General features: G+C 43.3%; 2 protein-coding genes across 10 annotated transcripts in view; one reads left to right on the top strand and one right to left on the bottom strand.

The window, feature by feature from the left end:
• Positions 1 to 5,441, top strand: part of LOC139578704 (rho GTPase-activating protein SYDE2-like) — a 90,064-nt gene extending 84,623 nt beyond the window's left edge. For all 4 annotated transcript variants that reach the window (XM_071406654.1, XM_071406655.1, XM_071406653.1 and 1 more), the window contains one exon: positions 2,611 to 5,441. In XM_071406654.1, the coding sequence (XP_071262755.1) occupies positions 2,611 to 3,410 (800 nt within the window). In that variant the 3' untranslated portion in view covers positions 3,411 to 5,441. The remainder of the gene's footprint in view (positions 1 to 2,610) is intronic.
• A 2,111-nt stretch (positions 5,442 to 7,552) lies between these two features.
• LOC139578705 (putative nuclease HARBI1) lies at positions 7,553 to 11,337 on the bottom strand. Of its 6 annotated transcripts, XR_011675595.1 has the most exons (9): positions 10,535 to 11,297; positions 10,271 to 10,447; positions 10,119 to 10,180; positions 9,950 to 10,036; positions 9,581 to 9,862; positions 9,466 to 9,501; positions 8,813 to 9,367; positions 8,420 to 8,531; positions 7,553 to 8,325 (listed from the first exon to the last, which is right to left on the bottom strand). XR_011675595.1 is itself a non-coding variant. In XM_071406656.1 (8 exons), exons 1-6 carry the CDS (start codon positions 11,076 to 11,078, stop codon positions 9,812 to 9,814), a joined length of 606 nt encoding a protein of 201 aa, XP_071262757.1. In that variant the 5' UTR covers positions 11,079 to 11,337; the 3' UTR covers positions 7,553 to 8,325; positions 8,420 to 8,531; positions 8,813 to 9,811. The 6 variants fall into 5 exon arrangements, 3 of the variants coding, with proteins under 3 accessions (XP_071262757.1, XP_071262758.1, XP_071262759.1); XR_011675594.1 differs by having other exon boundaries at positions 8,813 to 9,501; XM_071406656.1 differs by having other exon boundaries at positions 8,813 to 9,862; positions 10,535 to 10,605; positions 10,921 to 11,337.
• Between the last annotated feature and the right edge of the window lie 4,840 nt (positions 11,338 to 16,177).

Genomic DNA, 16,177 nt, shown 5'->3' with positions numbered 1-16,177 from the left:
TCACACCGTACCTTCTCCGCTATGCAATCTGGTTTCCGAGCTGGTCATGGGTGCACCTCAGCCACGCTCAAGGTTCTAAACGATATCATAACCGCCATCGATAATAGACAATACTGTGCAGCGGTATTCATCGACCTGGCCAAGGCTTTCGACTCTGTCAATCACCACATTCTTATCGGCAGACTCAACAGCCTTGGTTTCTCAAATGACTGCCTCGCCTGGTTCACCAACTACTTCTCAGACAGAGTTCAGTGTGTCAAATCGGAGGGCCTGTTGTCCGGACCTCTGGCAGTCTCTATGGGGGTGCCACAGGGTTCAATTCTCAGGCCGACTCTTTTCTCTGTATACATCAATGATGTCGCTCTTGCTGCTGGTGATTCTCTGATCCACCTCTACGCAGACGACACCATTTTGTATACTTCTGGCCCTTATTTGGACACTGTGTTAACTAACCTCCAGACGAGCTTCAATGCCATACAACTTTCCTTCCGTGGCCTCCAACTGCTCTTAAATACAAGTAAAACTAAGTGCATGCTCTGGAGACTCATATCTCCCTCTCTAACTTTAAACACCAGCTGTCAGAGCAGCTCACAGATCACTGCACCTGCACATAGCCCATCTGTAAACAGCCCAACCAACTACCTCATCCCCATACTGTTATTTATTTTTTCGCTCCTTTGCACCCCAGTATCTCTACTGGGGTGTGATTTCCAACTTGTGTAATGTTTATGTCCAATGGCCGATGAGCACCGATACGTTTTATCTATAATTTCTCTTCATTCTTTATCTTCATATGACAAGGATTAAAAAGCATTTAGCAGTAGATTGTCGACTTGATAAATGATGATGACTGCTAGCTTACTAGCTAAGATTTTGAAAGTATGATGTTGACATGATCAGTCCAATCAAAGCTACTGTAGATATAACCTGATTTGACGTCATTTTATCTGTTGTCAATGACCTGCGCCACCTGCCCTGAATGACGGGTTGCCAGTGTGTGCGCGTGTGTGTGCGTGCGTGCGTGCGGGCTGATATGTGTATTACTGTATGTGATTGCCGGGCCTTGGTATTTGGTGTATTTCATGAGGAGGTGAAAATGTGCGTGATTCATTGGCTTAGGTGCATGTTATGGTGTTTATTTTGTGGCCAGAGAGAGATCATGCTATGGCAGAGTAGTGGCATGTAGGGGAGGGAGGAGAGGAGAAGGGTGTCTGAGGCTCTGGATATTTTTAACTGATCCCAGTATAGTGGGAGCAGCCCTGGATGTAGAAGTTTCCAGGAAGGTGTGTGGCAGGATAGGGTGGAGGGGAGTTCAGGTTAGTTCCTTAACTTTGGATCAACAGTTTCTCAATGGGTTTACAATGATTTAAAAGTATTATTCATACAGTATGATATCAGAACCAACGGTTGGCTCTACAGTACCAATGTGGAGTTTGTGTACTTTACTTTCTTCCTCCTTCAGCATAATGGAGATGTAAAAGTCAAGTCAAATGCAAAGGTGTTTCCTGTAGACTGTCTGACTGACAGGTTGCTCTTGTTGCAGTGAGTGGACATTGTCTGTTTTACCTCTGAAATGTTTTTTTGTTGTTTTGTTTTATTCCGCCACTGACTGTAGGAGGTATCTAAAGATGTACTGTCGGGGACACAGTGTACTAGGTACACAGAGAGACCGACAGGAGGACAGGTAACTGGGAAGTGGTGGTTGGAGTGCTCAGTGTTCTTCTCCTTAGATCAGACATGCTCATACCATGTGACCCCCCCCCCCACCTCCTTCTTCACCCCAAAGCAGGGATGTGTGTTAGGTTAGACGTGATTTGTACCTAGTATTTGAAGACTAAGTTCAAAAGTACTAGATGTAGAAGTGAAGTAGTAGAGTGTGTTGGAGTGGATTTAGCATGTCAATGCAGCATGGCATGGGTTGATGTCGGAAATACCACTTTTAGATCCTGAATTTAACTCCAGGAGGACCTTGTGTGTACAGTGTGCTTAAAACATTTCAAATGAGGGCCTCACTGCGAGGCACTGCCTCGCAGTGCTAGCTGTGCCACTAGAGATCCTGGTTCGAGTCCAAGCTCTGTCTCAGCTGGCCGCGACCTGGAGACCAATGGGGTGCCGCACAATTGGCCCAGCATCGTTAGGGGAGGGTTCGGCTGGCAGGGATTTCCTTGTCCCATCGAGCTCTAGCGACTCCTGTGGCGGACCGAGCGCATGCACGCTGACACGGTCGCCAGGTGTACGGTGTTTTCTCGGACACATTGGTGTAGCTGGCTTAAGCTGGTTAAGCTGGCATTGTGTCAAGAAGCTTGGTTGGGTCGTGTTTCGAGGGACGCACGGCTCTCAACCTTCGCCTCTCCTGAGTCCGTATCGGAGTTGCAGCGATGAGACAAGACTGTAACTACCAATTGGATACCACAAAAAAAGGGGTAATATACATTGTTAAAAATATTTTTGGGGGGATTTGAGTAATTGGTTTACACCAACAATGCTTGAAGAGCATGTGCCATACACCAGGAGTTAACACAGCTAGGACTATAGCACTGACTGAATAGATTCCTGTTTACTCTTTAACTCTTTCTTTCTCTCTCCCTGTCTTTCTATCTCTCCTTCCAGTGATGGACCCACATGACAAGACCTCGTCCCCCATCCCGGAGCCCCCCGGCCCAGCCGACCAGCTGGCCGTTCCCCCCCTGCGTCGGAGGAAGGAGCGCCCCCAGGTGCTGAACTTGAGCGATGCAGAGATGGCCGGGGTGCTGCGGCCCAGGCCGGGCCGACTGGACAGCCCTAGCAACCGTTACGCCGGGGACTGGAGCCGCTGTGGAGAGAGCTACTTCCCCCCTCCTCGGTCCCGGGAGGAGAATGACTCTGCTGATGTTCCTTCTGAGGATATGGAGGTCACTGAAGATGAACTGGAGGGGGTAGAGGTCAAGGGACAGGAAGGAGGAGAGGAGCAGAGACAGGAATGGTTACTGGACAGGGCAAAGGCAGAGCCAGCCACAGCCGAACAGGAGCCCCTGCTACCGGAGGAGGTGATGGAAGGACCTGTAGAAGTGGAGAAAGAGGAGAGGGAAGCGGAGGAGGAGAGAGAAGCGGAGGAGGAGAGAGAAGCAGAGAGGAGAGTGGAGGAGAGTGAAGCAGAGAGGAGAGTGGAGGAGAGCGATGGCTCCAGTGGCGGTCAGCCGTCAGACAACAGGGTGTGTGAGGATGATGATGATGATGATGATGATGATAAGCGCATCCTGCCCCTCCACCTCCACAGAGAGCACACGTACCAGGCCTACATGAAGATCCAGGACATCAGCCCCGTGCTCAGCAACAAGGTCAACCTGCGAGACCTGCAGGAGAGCATCGACACGCTTATAGGCAACCTGGAGAGAGAACTCAACAAGAACAAGCTCAACGTCGGCTACTGACGCAACACACACACAGCTCAAGAGGCTACTGACTCAACACACACACAGCTCAACAGGCTACTGACTCAAACACGCGCCCCCAATGGCGGGGGGGGGGGGGGGGGGGGCTTAACTATTCTAGGAGCTCAAGACTTGAGTTGTTGGGGTTCAGGAATTGGGCCCCAGGGTTGCCGTGGTGAATCCATGACGACACAGTGGCATGTGCACCAACAGTATTGTTGACTTGTTTCTGTTTGTTCTTGTCCGGTTGTGTGTTTTGTTGTCGTTGTTGTTGCTTCTCTTCTTATTAGAAGAACCCATTGACCCCCAGGGGTGTAAACAGTGCCTTAATTGTGTGAAGGTTGGACTTTAAGGCAGGGGACAGCTTTTCTATTGAGGTACGATTATGATGTACAACAATGCACTTAGGAGGCAGGCTTTATTGTATAGTAGATGACGTTTAGGTACAGTATATGGTACACGCAGTATGGCTGGCTATGGACTGGGAGGAAAGCCACCAGCTAGCGGCTAGCCCACTGAACCCGCCTCCTCCTGGGGCACGAGGACAACGCTGCTGGGCTCTGTCGAATGGGCAGATGGAGCCTGGGATCGACCCACAGACCCTATCATATACAAAGTCACAGACACAGCTGCTTGAATATGATGGAGATACACATATAAATGAGGAGATACGGGTGATTAAGTGTTTCTCTCTACTTGCTAGAACACGCAGAGTAGCTAATCTAAAGCAAATAAAAGAGGGATAGAAAAATGATTTAATGTATTTGAAAAAATAATCTGTGAATATGATGACATTGATGACATACCTTCTCCCCAACCTCCTACGTGATCTAGAAACAGACAGTGATCTCTTGCGGGTTTAAAGAGGCAAAAGCCAAATATGAGAAACGTATGTACGGTACGTACTGCCTGAAGAACAGCAGTTCCCATGTTTCATAGAAACAGTTAGTTTGAAAAGGGCTACATTGAGGGCTATGAGAGTCCGCTACCTAAATACATAGATAGAAGCAAGTTTTCAGCAATCCAGGGATTCAGAATGACCAGTATTTAACAAATATATGTATATATCAATGTTTTTGGAGTATATTCTTTTTTACAGCTAATATATATTTCCATACAGGCATATTACCTTGTAGTATGGATCTATAGATAGTAACTGTCTCAGACTATATGTTGTGTTGCTTTGTTTCCTCCCCCTCAAGCTACCTGTACACATCTTAAACGTGCTGGACTAATGGTACAATTTAAACTGTAAAATAAATTAGATAGAAATATGTTCTTGCAGGATAAGAGATGTTGCTATTTTTGTTACATTATTTTGTACATATTTGCCATCTGTTTTTGTCGCAGGTTAGTCTGAGCTGTGTACATATTTCTGTTTTAAAGGTACTGATGAGCATTGTTGCATGGTCAAAAGCTTTATTACTGACATAAACAAGTATATTTCCCATCTACCCTGATGATCATATATTTATGTGTACATACAGAGATGATTTAAAATGTGTTCCTATCCCACTTTTTTGTCATCCGTTTGGCAGCTGCTCACGCACACAGACTAACAACAAGGTTGTTCAAACTGACATTAAATTCAAATAATAAAACAAAGGGAAATCGTTCAGTTAGCTAGCTAATCCCTGAGGCGATGGCAGTGCAGTCGTTTCTGATGGTGATGGGAAAACTATCCAGTGTCAAGCTGTGGCTATGTCTGAAATAACACTATATTCCCTACATAGTGCACTACTTTTGAACAAAGCCCTACAAGCCATTACATAAGTATGTTTTTCTGGTTGAAATTCTGGTCTGGCACTGGTTCCTTACCTCCGGGCATGGATGGCGTGTGGACTGGAGGTTCAGTTTGAAAGGTTCAGCAGTGCCAGTAGAGTCGAACAGCTGTTTATCACTTACACACTCACAGGCGACTAAGCTAGTCAAGCATCGTCTCTGTCTCTTTTCACTCTCTATGAGCTGCCTTCTCTTCTTTGTACTGATCTTGAGAAATGTATGGTCATATTAAATTATATATTTCACGTGTCTTTCTGCGTCTTTCTGGTTACAACATTTATTCCATTTGATTTCAATCATCTTCTGAGGCCAAGTGATTGCATGTTGAGAGTAAAGTGAAACGTCCCAAGTGAAACAGTGAAGCATTCCATTTCGAGATGCATGTGTCTGTTATACATCATTTTGCTATTCACTTTTGACCATTTACTACAATGTCATAGCACTAAAATAACAGTAAATATTCTATCTTAGTTTCTACTGTGTTGCTTCCCGGAAATCCACTGTGATTTCCTGTTTAATTTTAATGAGTGATTTAGAGGTTGAGTTCTGCAGGAATTTTGGTGAATCTATTTTTGCGAACAGTTGGAGCAAAGCAATAAAACACAAAGAAGTCAAAATTTCCTGGCTTCTTCCAAATGGTTTTGGGAATTGCCCCTGGACTCTGGGAATTGCCCCTGGAATGTCCCCGAAGCACAGCACTGCTTCGGGGACATTCCCAAAAGACAACCCTCATCATAGTAGCCCTGTTGAGTGGCCCATCCCAAGTGGTAACATTACAATTATTAACACCTTCAGCAGTGAGTGAACATAGAATTCCAGATGATCCAGAGGAATTTGAGCTGTAAATGGTTTTGTAACTTTTTTGATGTGATGGGTGTTCATGTGGCATTTTTGTTATGAACTAGGTTCATTACAGTGAAGCTTCAGGGTACAGAGTTTACCGCACCGGTGACTGTAGTACTTCTGTTGACTGTAGTACTTCTGGTGACTGTAGTACTTCTGTTGACTGCAGTACTACTGTAGCCTGTGGGTATGCTTTTTATCACCCTGTGAAAAAAAATCAATCATTCTCCCAGCGCTTTTGATTCAGTCTGTCACGTTCCTGACCTATTTTATGTTATTTTTTGTATATGTTTAGTTGGTCAGGGCGTGAGTTGGGGTGGGCATTGTATGTTTTGTGTTTAGATCACTGTTAATCAGCCTTATATGGTTCTCAATCAGAGACAGGTGGTTTACGTTTTCCTCTGATTGGGAACCATATATAGGCTGGCTGTTCACACTGTTTGTTTGTGGGTGATTGTCTCCTGTGTTTGTGTCTGCGCACCACACGGGATTGTTTCGGTGTTATTTCGTTTGATGTAGTCTGTTTCCTGCTCGTGAGTTCTTCGTGTCTATTATTGTAAGTTCCATGTTCAGGTTTCGTCTACGTTGTCCGTTTGTTATTTTGTATTTCTGAAGTCTAGTTCGTGTCAGTGTTCGTCTGTTTTTTTCAATAAATCATTATGTCAGCACACCTCGCTGCGCATTGGTCTACCGATCCTTCTCTCCTCTCCTCGTCCGAGGAGGAGGAGGACGACACCCGTTACAGACTTCAGAAATACAAAATAACAAACGGACAACGTAGACGAAACCTGGGGCCTGTTGCACAAAACTAGGATAAGGGATTAAGCCAGGATATCTTGGTGATCCTGGCTCAATTGATCCGTAATCCGGTTGCACTAAAGATGGATAGGGGGCAGGAGGATATGTTATGGTATAAATTACCATGGAGATTTATTCTGTGGAGCTAGCCTGCTCCAGACCAGGCTAAATTCCAGGATCTATTTAATCTCATCCCTAATGTCAGTCAGCAATCACCACAAATGGAAACCAATAGTTATTTCACTGCTCACTATACATTGTTATCACATATAACTAGACCCACTGTTATTATTTAAACGTTTGTGATCATTAATTTCAATGATTTGGGATAAAAAATGATTTTTAGATGATGTTGCTATCATTAGATAATTTACAGTTTCCCATAGACTATAAGGCTATATATAAAATGATAGAATATTAGGGCCACAGAGGGGAAAAAAACACAAGTCATAATATTGTAACCAGTTGTTTTAAAGGAGGACAGTTGTTAAAATGACAGATGTGGGGCATTTCGTGAAATTGTACTTCAGTATGGTTTCATAAACAAAGACATGCTGATGTGCCAGAATATTAAGTATCACATTGTCATAAGTATCAAAACTGTAAAAACAATATGTAGCTTTTCTGCAGAAAGAACCAGCCTCATAAATTTATGACTTTATCCTTTTTCTTCAGTGTGGCCCTAGTACTCTGTCATATAAACAAATACACATTCCATATGAATATAAAAACACAATGTGTAACATTATGTTCCTTTATTGAATAAGGACAAAACAAAGCAGGTAAACCATCAGCTCCTTTCGAAACTGAAGTCACAGTGACTCTACAAGATGGAAAGCACAGAATCCAAGCATATTATACAAAATGATACATACACATTCAAAGGTCTGTATATAACACACCCTGCATGTCTGCACACTAAAATAAATGCAGGACAAATCCATACACATCAACTGAACAGACAAATGAATGGATGCAGTAGCCTCCCTGCAGCCTTGTATTACACACAGTATACCGCACAAACATCATAAGAGGCCAAATTCGTCAAAAAACGAACCCAAAAAAAACCAAATTCCTCTGCCACCGCAGGACATATTTAACCAAAATTGAAAGCACACATACTAACTAAAATAATTCAACACATATTGGTCCCTCAGCAGCCGACCACTGTCGTCATCAGGGAAGATTGCCGGATTGTCCCAGTCCATGGCTGGTGGCACTCTGGGGGCCCTCTCCTTCCTCAGGCAGGCCACATTGTGGAGGACAGCACAAGCCACAGTAATATCACATGCCCTAACAGGGCTGACCCTTAATTTGTGAAGGCAGTGAAAGCGTGCCTTCAGGAGGCCAAAGGTCATTTCAACTCTGGCCCTGGTCCTGGCATGGGCATGGTTGTAGGCCTGCTGTGCTTCCTGGGGGTCTGTGAAAGGTGTCAGGAGAAAAGGCTGGCAGCCATACCCCCTGTCTCCCAGCAACACACCAGAGAATTCACCTGTCAACACAAAATCTCATCATTACTACCTCATAAACACAGTGATATTCTTGACACAGCCATGATGGTTATAAATAGGGGTTGTGTGGCTTACCTTGTGATAGGCACTGATAGATTTCAGAGGCCCGAAAGATTCTGGAGTCAAGGACTGAGCCAGGCCATTTTGCCACAACATTGCTGATCACACAGTCAGCATTGCAGACCATCTGAAATCATAAGATGAGGAATATTACACCAATCAATGCACATCACTGGCAATGCAGAGTGTTCGTCAATGGACAATATCAAAAAGTTATGTTCACCTGAACATTAATGCTGTGAAAGGATTTCCTATTCACAAAATCGGCCTCATGGGCACCTGAGGGGGCTTTTATCCTTATGTGTGTGCAGTCCACTGCACCAATGACATTGGGGAAACCTGTCACACAAAGTAATGAGTATCCTACTATGTGTTAACAGTTGTCCTGTAATTTGTAGATCCTCTTACCTGCAATCCTATAGAACTCCTCTTTGATGTCACAGAGTCTTCTGTGGCCAGGGAAGGAGATGAAGACATCTGCTAATGCTTTGATAGCCAGACACACACTCCTTATTGTGCGGCAAATTGTGGCCTTGTTCAGCTGTTCTGCATCCCCCACTGAGTACAGGAAGGCTCCACTAGCAAAAAAGCGCAAGGCCACACAAACCATTTGCTCCACACTCAGTGCATGGCTCCGTGCAGTGCGGTGCTTAATCCTGGGACCCAGTAGTCTGCATAGATACCTGATGCCATCTGCAGAAAACCTGTATCTTTCATATAGATGGTCATCAGGGAAGGCCAGTGGGTCCAACCGGTCCCTGAAGACCCTTTCTCGCCTGAAGGCTCTCCTCAGCACAAGTGCTTCTTCATCCACCACATCTCGCACGAATGGGCATGCCATTGTCAGAGCAGAAAGGAACACACAATTTTGGGCCTTCATATAGGCTAGTGGCCACACCTGGTGCTGGGGGGGTGGGCAAAAGAGGGCGATGCCTTATAACGATGACTTGGTTGTACTGATTGCTGGGAAAATAAAAAAAACCTTAGAAAGATGCCACCGTCCTGTGTGCTCACAATAAGAGCTCATATGTCATGGCTCACTTGACTTTACGAGAATATACCTAATTTTTATTTTGAGCTGTGTCATCTTCTTGGAGCTGGGGGAGGAAAGAAAAATAATGATTAATACATTTGTGTTACAGTTAGCATACAGTGTACATTGAAGGCATATCTCACCTCCCTCTCAAGTTTTTTTATTTCAAGGTCCAGTTTCCTAATTGTCCTCTTTTTTATTTCGGACTCCAGTGCAAGATTTTCCATCTTTTTCTTCTTGTACTGAATGTCTATGTCTGCCAGTTCTATTTGGCGCCGGAGGTGGTTGCCATACAACTTTCTGATAGCTTGTGAGCTCTGTGAACACAATACAATTAGCGCAGCTGGAATTTGGCAGGATGTGGTGTCCTTTTATTAATACGCACTGTTGCCAGGCTGGTTTTCCCACTGTATAGCATCTGGGTCCTGTAAAAGAAATTAGATTTTTTGATTTTGATGAGGACTCCTCACCATTGTAGAGTAAATAGTACTTTCACAGTCTTAACATGATACCTCATGCCTTCTGGAATCCAGAGAGATGGTCTCCTCCTCATCATCGTCTCCATCATGTGCTGTTGCTGCTGCACTGGGGCCTTCACCCTATCACATTTAATCGGATTCATATTGAAGCTAGTAGACAAGACATGCCAGGCCTACAGTATGCCTTTGATGGAGTACTCACTGGATCAGCATCGTCTGGTGCTTGTGCTGGTGGCTCTAACAGGAACACAGTGCTGCCAGACACTGCAAGGCAATAGGTAAACCAAAGTCAGACAGTCCAAATTGATTCAATATGAATGTGGTTGTATCCCATGTAGAGATGGAAGGACATACCTTGAATGAAGCGGGTGGCATCTTGGGAGGAACCTATGCTCGTCTCTTTCCCCCCAGGGATCCCCTCTAAGACGGGCCTGCCTTTATTTAGCTCCAAGGCCATGTCCTCTGCTGGGGTAAGGTCAGCCTTTGGTGACCCACCACCCGTGCCTTGTCTGTGGGTATTCTTTTTCACTGCTAAAACAGTACAGACAATGTGTGAGCAGGCACCTTCTGGGTACAATATATGCTTGTGCTTTGTTAAATATTAGTCAGGGACCATACCATTCTGCAGAATGTTCTTGTATTTGATTTTGACCTGCTGCCATGTCCGTTTTGGCCCGTTCATGTTTAATCTACACACACACACACACACACACACACACACACACACACACACACACACACATTTAATGGAGTCACACTGCAAAAAATTACTTGGTATTTTTGTCTTGTTTTCAGTAAAAATATCAAAAAATTTATCATAGCTTTATACAGTGTGATGGAGTTACTTTACACAATTTCACTCATATCTGCAGTGCATTTCAATTAAAAATTTAACCGTTTCATAATTACAGTACAACTGCATTTTTGGAGATGTGAATTAAATATTTGAATTGTAATTGTGATGTTTCAGCGGAGCGGTGAGTGTGTAATTGTGCACTACTTACGCATTCAGGCGGTCTGCAATACTTTGCCACGCTTTTTCTCTTTGCTTTATCACTGTGGCGGTGTTGCCTTTCTTCTTAATTATATCTTTTACCTCCTCGTATGCCTCCATGAGGATTTGTGCTTCCGACGGGGAAAAGTACGCGGCTCTAGTTGCCATGGTAAATCAGTTAATCTGTGATCTGTGGCGGGGTCTATTTGAGTGAGCCGTGAGCGCGCACCTATCCAGGATTGGTTTCACCTGGCTTAATGAATCCGTGTCTGCTCATCCTGGCTTGGTCTTTGTGCAACCAATTAAGCCTGGACGCACATGTTTTGGCTTCATTGAGCTCAGCTGAGTCATTTATCCCGGATGTCTTAATTCTACTTTTGTGCAACAGGCCCCTGAACATGGAACTTACAATAATAGACACGAAGAACTCACGAGCAGGAAACAGACTACATCAAACGAAATAACACCGAAACAATCCCGTGTGGTGCGCAGACACAAACACAGGAGACAATCACCCACAAACAAACAGTGTGAACAGCCAGCCTATATATGGTTCCCAATCAGAGGAAAACGTAAACCACCTGTCTCTGATTGAGAACCATATAAGGCTGATTAACAGTGATCTAAACACAAAACATACAATGCCCACCCCAACTCACGCCCTGACCAACTAAACATATACAAAAAATAACATAAAATAGGTCAGGAACGTGACACAGTCTAAATCTAGATTGACATTTCAGCCCTTTTAGAGCAAGCCCACGTTTTCATAGAGAATTTCAAGTTGTATATCAATTCAGCTTATACTGTATTACGTGCTTGTCAAGTAGACAACAGTTTGTCTCCGTGCCCTTAAAGTTTTAAAGCTGTTATTTCAAGATATAAAACTATGATGCAACCCATATGAATAAGCAGGTAAGTGTTATAAAGAAGTGTAAAGGTACACTGTCTACCAGCTCTCACAGTCTCACATCAGAATGTGATGTTGATCCATGTTTCTCAAACGTCAAATTTCAAAATGTTTAAGGTTAAATTTAGGCATTACCTCTGAATATTTAAGGTTTGTATTAAGTTCAGGCATTAACTCCAAATTCTTAAGGTTAGACATTAACTCAGAATGGTTAAGGTAAGTGTTAAGGTTTGGGATAGGCTTAAAACTAAAATATCAAAAACGACTTTCTGTCACTGGATTTGAACTTGCAACCGGAGGCAGACGCAAGACCTACTTGAAGTAACAACGCTCACTGTTGCCCATGGTGGCCACTTTCCATGTCATCTCCTGATGTCCTCAGACATAGATGGATGTTGAATACTGACTTGTATCACGGGTGACCTGGCTGACACTATCCTGTACACAGAACAATTTACTGATATCTTCCACTTTTATTTCGGTACAGTAGGCTACAGTTGGCAGTCCCATAATCAAACTTCAAAATTCTATTTAAAAACTATTTCCTAAACTTATAACGTTTGATCGCTTCCTCTTTGAAGCAGTTTTCTCTGTCATCTTAATGAAATAAGCAAATTGAAACTCCATATGAGGAGACAAAGACCAGGTGGACATGATACCTCTGGTTTGCTTTGTCAGTGAGGGCCACAGCCGCCACTTGATATCAGCCCGTCTGTTGGCGTGAACTCATCTGAACCTTTGATCATTTTCTGGAGAGAGAGAGAGAGCGATATAGGTCTCTTTGAAACGAGACCTACTCCATCCGTGTCCCTCAACCTCCCTAAACCCTCTTTAGATAAGCATTAGCGGCTACGTTCAGATAGGCAGCCCAATTCTGATATTTTTTCCACTAATTAGTCTTTTATACATCAACTCTTTCCACAGCAGATCTTTTTCAGAGCTGATCTGGTTGATCAAAAGACCAAATTACTGAAATGAAGATGTGTAAACTCAGCCTCTGCGTGTGTTGCTTAAGCAACCCTCTCTATCAAGGAGGAGAGGAGAGAAAAAAACACTAACTTCAGTTAAGTATATTCTCAGAAGTCTAGAATAGGATTATTATACATTGCATTATATTAATTAGAAGAAGAAAAACATTAAAAAATCGCTCTGGTCACTGTTCAGAGAAGCAGAACTGGCGCTGCGGGATGAACAGTGGGGATGAACCCCAGCGCCAGTTCTGCTTACCAAAAGTGGCTTACTAGCTGTGGCATAACGTAGTTTCTCTGGACCGCCAAAAGGTCAAAGTTTGCCTCCCTAAAATATCATCCAATTTCATGAAAAACATTTTCATGAAATGTGATGATATTTGGATGAAACCAGATCAAAGTATGATGACCAAAGTATGATTTTATATTTTGCTTCTACATTGATAAAGTTTGATCATAAAGTTACTAGTCCCTTCCCCCATGTCAAATACCTGCATTCAGGAGGCGGGATTATTAAGGGGATAGGGTGACATCACCCTCTCTCATTTTAATACACCAATGGTGACATGATATTCTCTTACCTAATTAAAACAAGTACTGCCTTGTAACCAACATCGGAGAAGCCATGTTTGCAGAGGGGTGTGGTTTATATAGCTAGATAGCTACTCTACTGGTGCCAAAATTTGACTGTGGGTGTCAGCAAATAAAAGTTTACACTATTCATATATGGAAAACACTTATATATCTTCCCCTTGATCTTTGTCTGAGTAAAGATTCTGAATACTTACAGTTGAAGTCGGAAGTTTACATACAATTTCTTGTTAACAAACTATAGTTTTGGCAAGTCGGTTAGGACATCTACTTTGTGCGTGACACCAGTAATTTTTCCAACAATTAATTACAGACAGATTATTTCACTTATAATTCACTGTATCACAATTCCAGTGGGTCAGAAGTTTACATACACTAAGTTGACTGTGCCTTTAAACAGCTTGGAAAATTCCAGAAAATTATGTCATGGCTTTAGAAGCTTCTGATATGCTAATTGACATAATTTGAGTCAATTGAAGGTGTACCTGTGGATATATTTCAAGGCCTACCTTTAAACTCAGTGCCTCTTTGCATTATGGGACAATCAAAAGAAGTCAGCCAAGACCTCTGAATTTTTTATTTTTTTTAGACATCCACAGGTCTGGTTCATCCTTGGGAGCAATTTCCAAACGCTTGAAGGTGCCATGTTCATCTGTACAAACAATAGTACGCCAGTATAAACACAATAGGACCACGCAGCCGTCATACCGCTCAGAAAGGAGACGCGCTCTGTCTAGAGATTAACGTATTTTGGTGCGAAAAGTGCAAATCAATCCCAGAACAACGGCAAAGGACCTTGTGAAGATGCCGGAGGAAACAGGTACAAAAGTATCTATAGCCACAGTAAAACAAGTCCTATATCGAAATAACCTGAAAGGCCACTCAGCAAGGAAGAAGCCACTGTTCCAAAACCTCCATAAAAAGCCAGACTACGGTTTGCAACTGCAGATGTGGACAAAGATTGTACTTTTTGGAGAAATGTACTCTGGTCTGATGAAGAAAAAAAAAAATTGGGCCATAATGACCAAATCAAATCAAATCAAAGTTTATTTGTCACGTGCGCCGAATACAACAGGTGTAGACTTACAGTGAAATACTTACTTACAGGCTCTAACCAATAGTGCAAAAAAGGTGTTAGGTGAGCAATAGGTAAGTAAAGAAATAAAAACAACAGTAAAAAGACATTGAAAAATAGCAGTAGCGAGGCTACACCAGCTCTGTCAGGAAGAATGGGCCAAAATTCCCCCAACTTATTGTGGGAAGCTTGTGGAAGGCTACCCAAAACATTTGACCCAAGTTAAACAATTTGTACAAGGATTTAATGTCAGGAATTGTGAAAAACTGAGTTTAAATGTATTTGGCTAAGGTGTATGTAAACTTCCGACTTCAACTGTATGTAAATTTGATATTAAATGTCTTTATTTTGATTACATTTGCAACAAATTCTAAAAACCTGTTTTTGCTTTGTCGTTATGGGGTATTGTTTGTAGATTGATGAGGGGGAAAAACGATTTAATACATTTTAGAGTAAGGCTGTAATTTAACAAAAAATCAAGGGGTCTGAATACTTTCCGAATGCACTGTATGTATGTATGTATGTATGTATGTATGTATGTATGTATGTACAGTGGGGAGAACAAGTATTTGATACACTGCCGATTTTGCAGGTTTTCCTACTTACAAAGCATGTAGAGGTCTGTCATTTTTATCATAGGTACACTTCAACTGTGAGAGACGGAATCTAAAACAAAAGTCCAGAAAATCACATTGTATGATTTTTAAGTAATTAATTTGCATTTTATTGCATGACATAAGTATTTGATCACCTACCAACCAGTAAGAATTCCGGCTCTCACAGACCTGTTAGTTTTTCTTTAAGAAGCCCTCCTGTTCTCCACTCATTACCTGTATTAACTGCACCTGTTTGAACTCGTTACCTGTATAAAAGACACCTGTCCACACACTCAATCAAACAGACTCCAACCTCTCCACAATGGCCAAGACCAGAGAGCTGTGTAAGGATATCAGGGATAAATTGTAGACCTGTACAAGGCTGGGATGGGCTACAGGACAATAGCCAAGCAGCTTGGTGAGAAGGCAACAACTGTTGGCACAATTATTAGAAAATGGAAGAAGTTCAAGATGACGGTCAATCACCCTCGGTCTGGGGCTCCATGCAAGATCTCACCTCGTGGGGCATCAATGATCATGAGGAATGTGAGGGATCAGCCCAGAACTACACGGCAGGACCTGGTCAATGACCTGAAGAGAGCTGGGACCACAGTCTCAAAGAAAACCATTAGTAACACACTACGCCGTCATGGATTAAAATCCTGCAGCGCACGCAAGGTCCCCCTGCTCAAGCCAGCGCATGTCCAGGCCCGTCTGAAGTTTGCCAATGACCATCTGGATGATCCAGAGGAGGAATGGGAGAAGGTCATGTGGTCTGATGAGACAAAAATAGAGCTTTTTGCTCTAAACTCCACTCGCCGTGTTTGGAGGAATAGAAGGATGAGTACAACCCCAAGAACACCATCCCAACCGTGAAGCATGGAGGTGGAAACATCATTCTTTGGGGATGCTTTTCTGCAAAGGGGACAGGACGACTGCACCGTATTGAGGGGAGGATGGATGGGGCCATGTATCGCGAGATCTTGACCAACAACCTCCTTCCCTCAGTAAGAGCATTGAAGATGGGTCGTGGCTGGGTCTTCCAGCATGACAACGACCCGAAACACACAGCCAGGGCAACTAAGGAGTGGCTCCGTAAGAAGCATCTCAAGGTCCTGGAGTGGCCT

The sequence above is a fragment of the Salvelinus alpinus genome, chromosome 6, assembly GCF_045679555.1.
Source record: "Salvelinus alpinus chromosome 6, SLU_Salpinus.1, whole genome shotgun sequence".
Classification (NCBI taxonomy): domain Eukaryota; kingdom Metazoa; phylum Chordata; class Actinopteri; order Salmoniformes; family Salmonidae; genus Salvelinus; species Salvelinus alpinus.
Note: the sequence above shows the minus strand (reverse complement) of the source record. Positions and strands in the feature narration are given on the sequence as shown.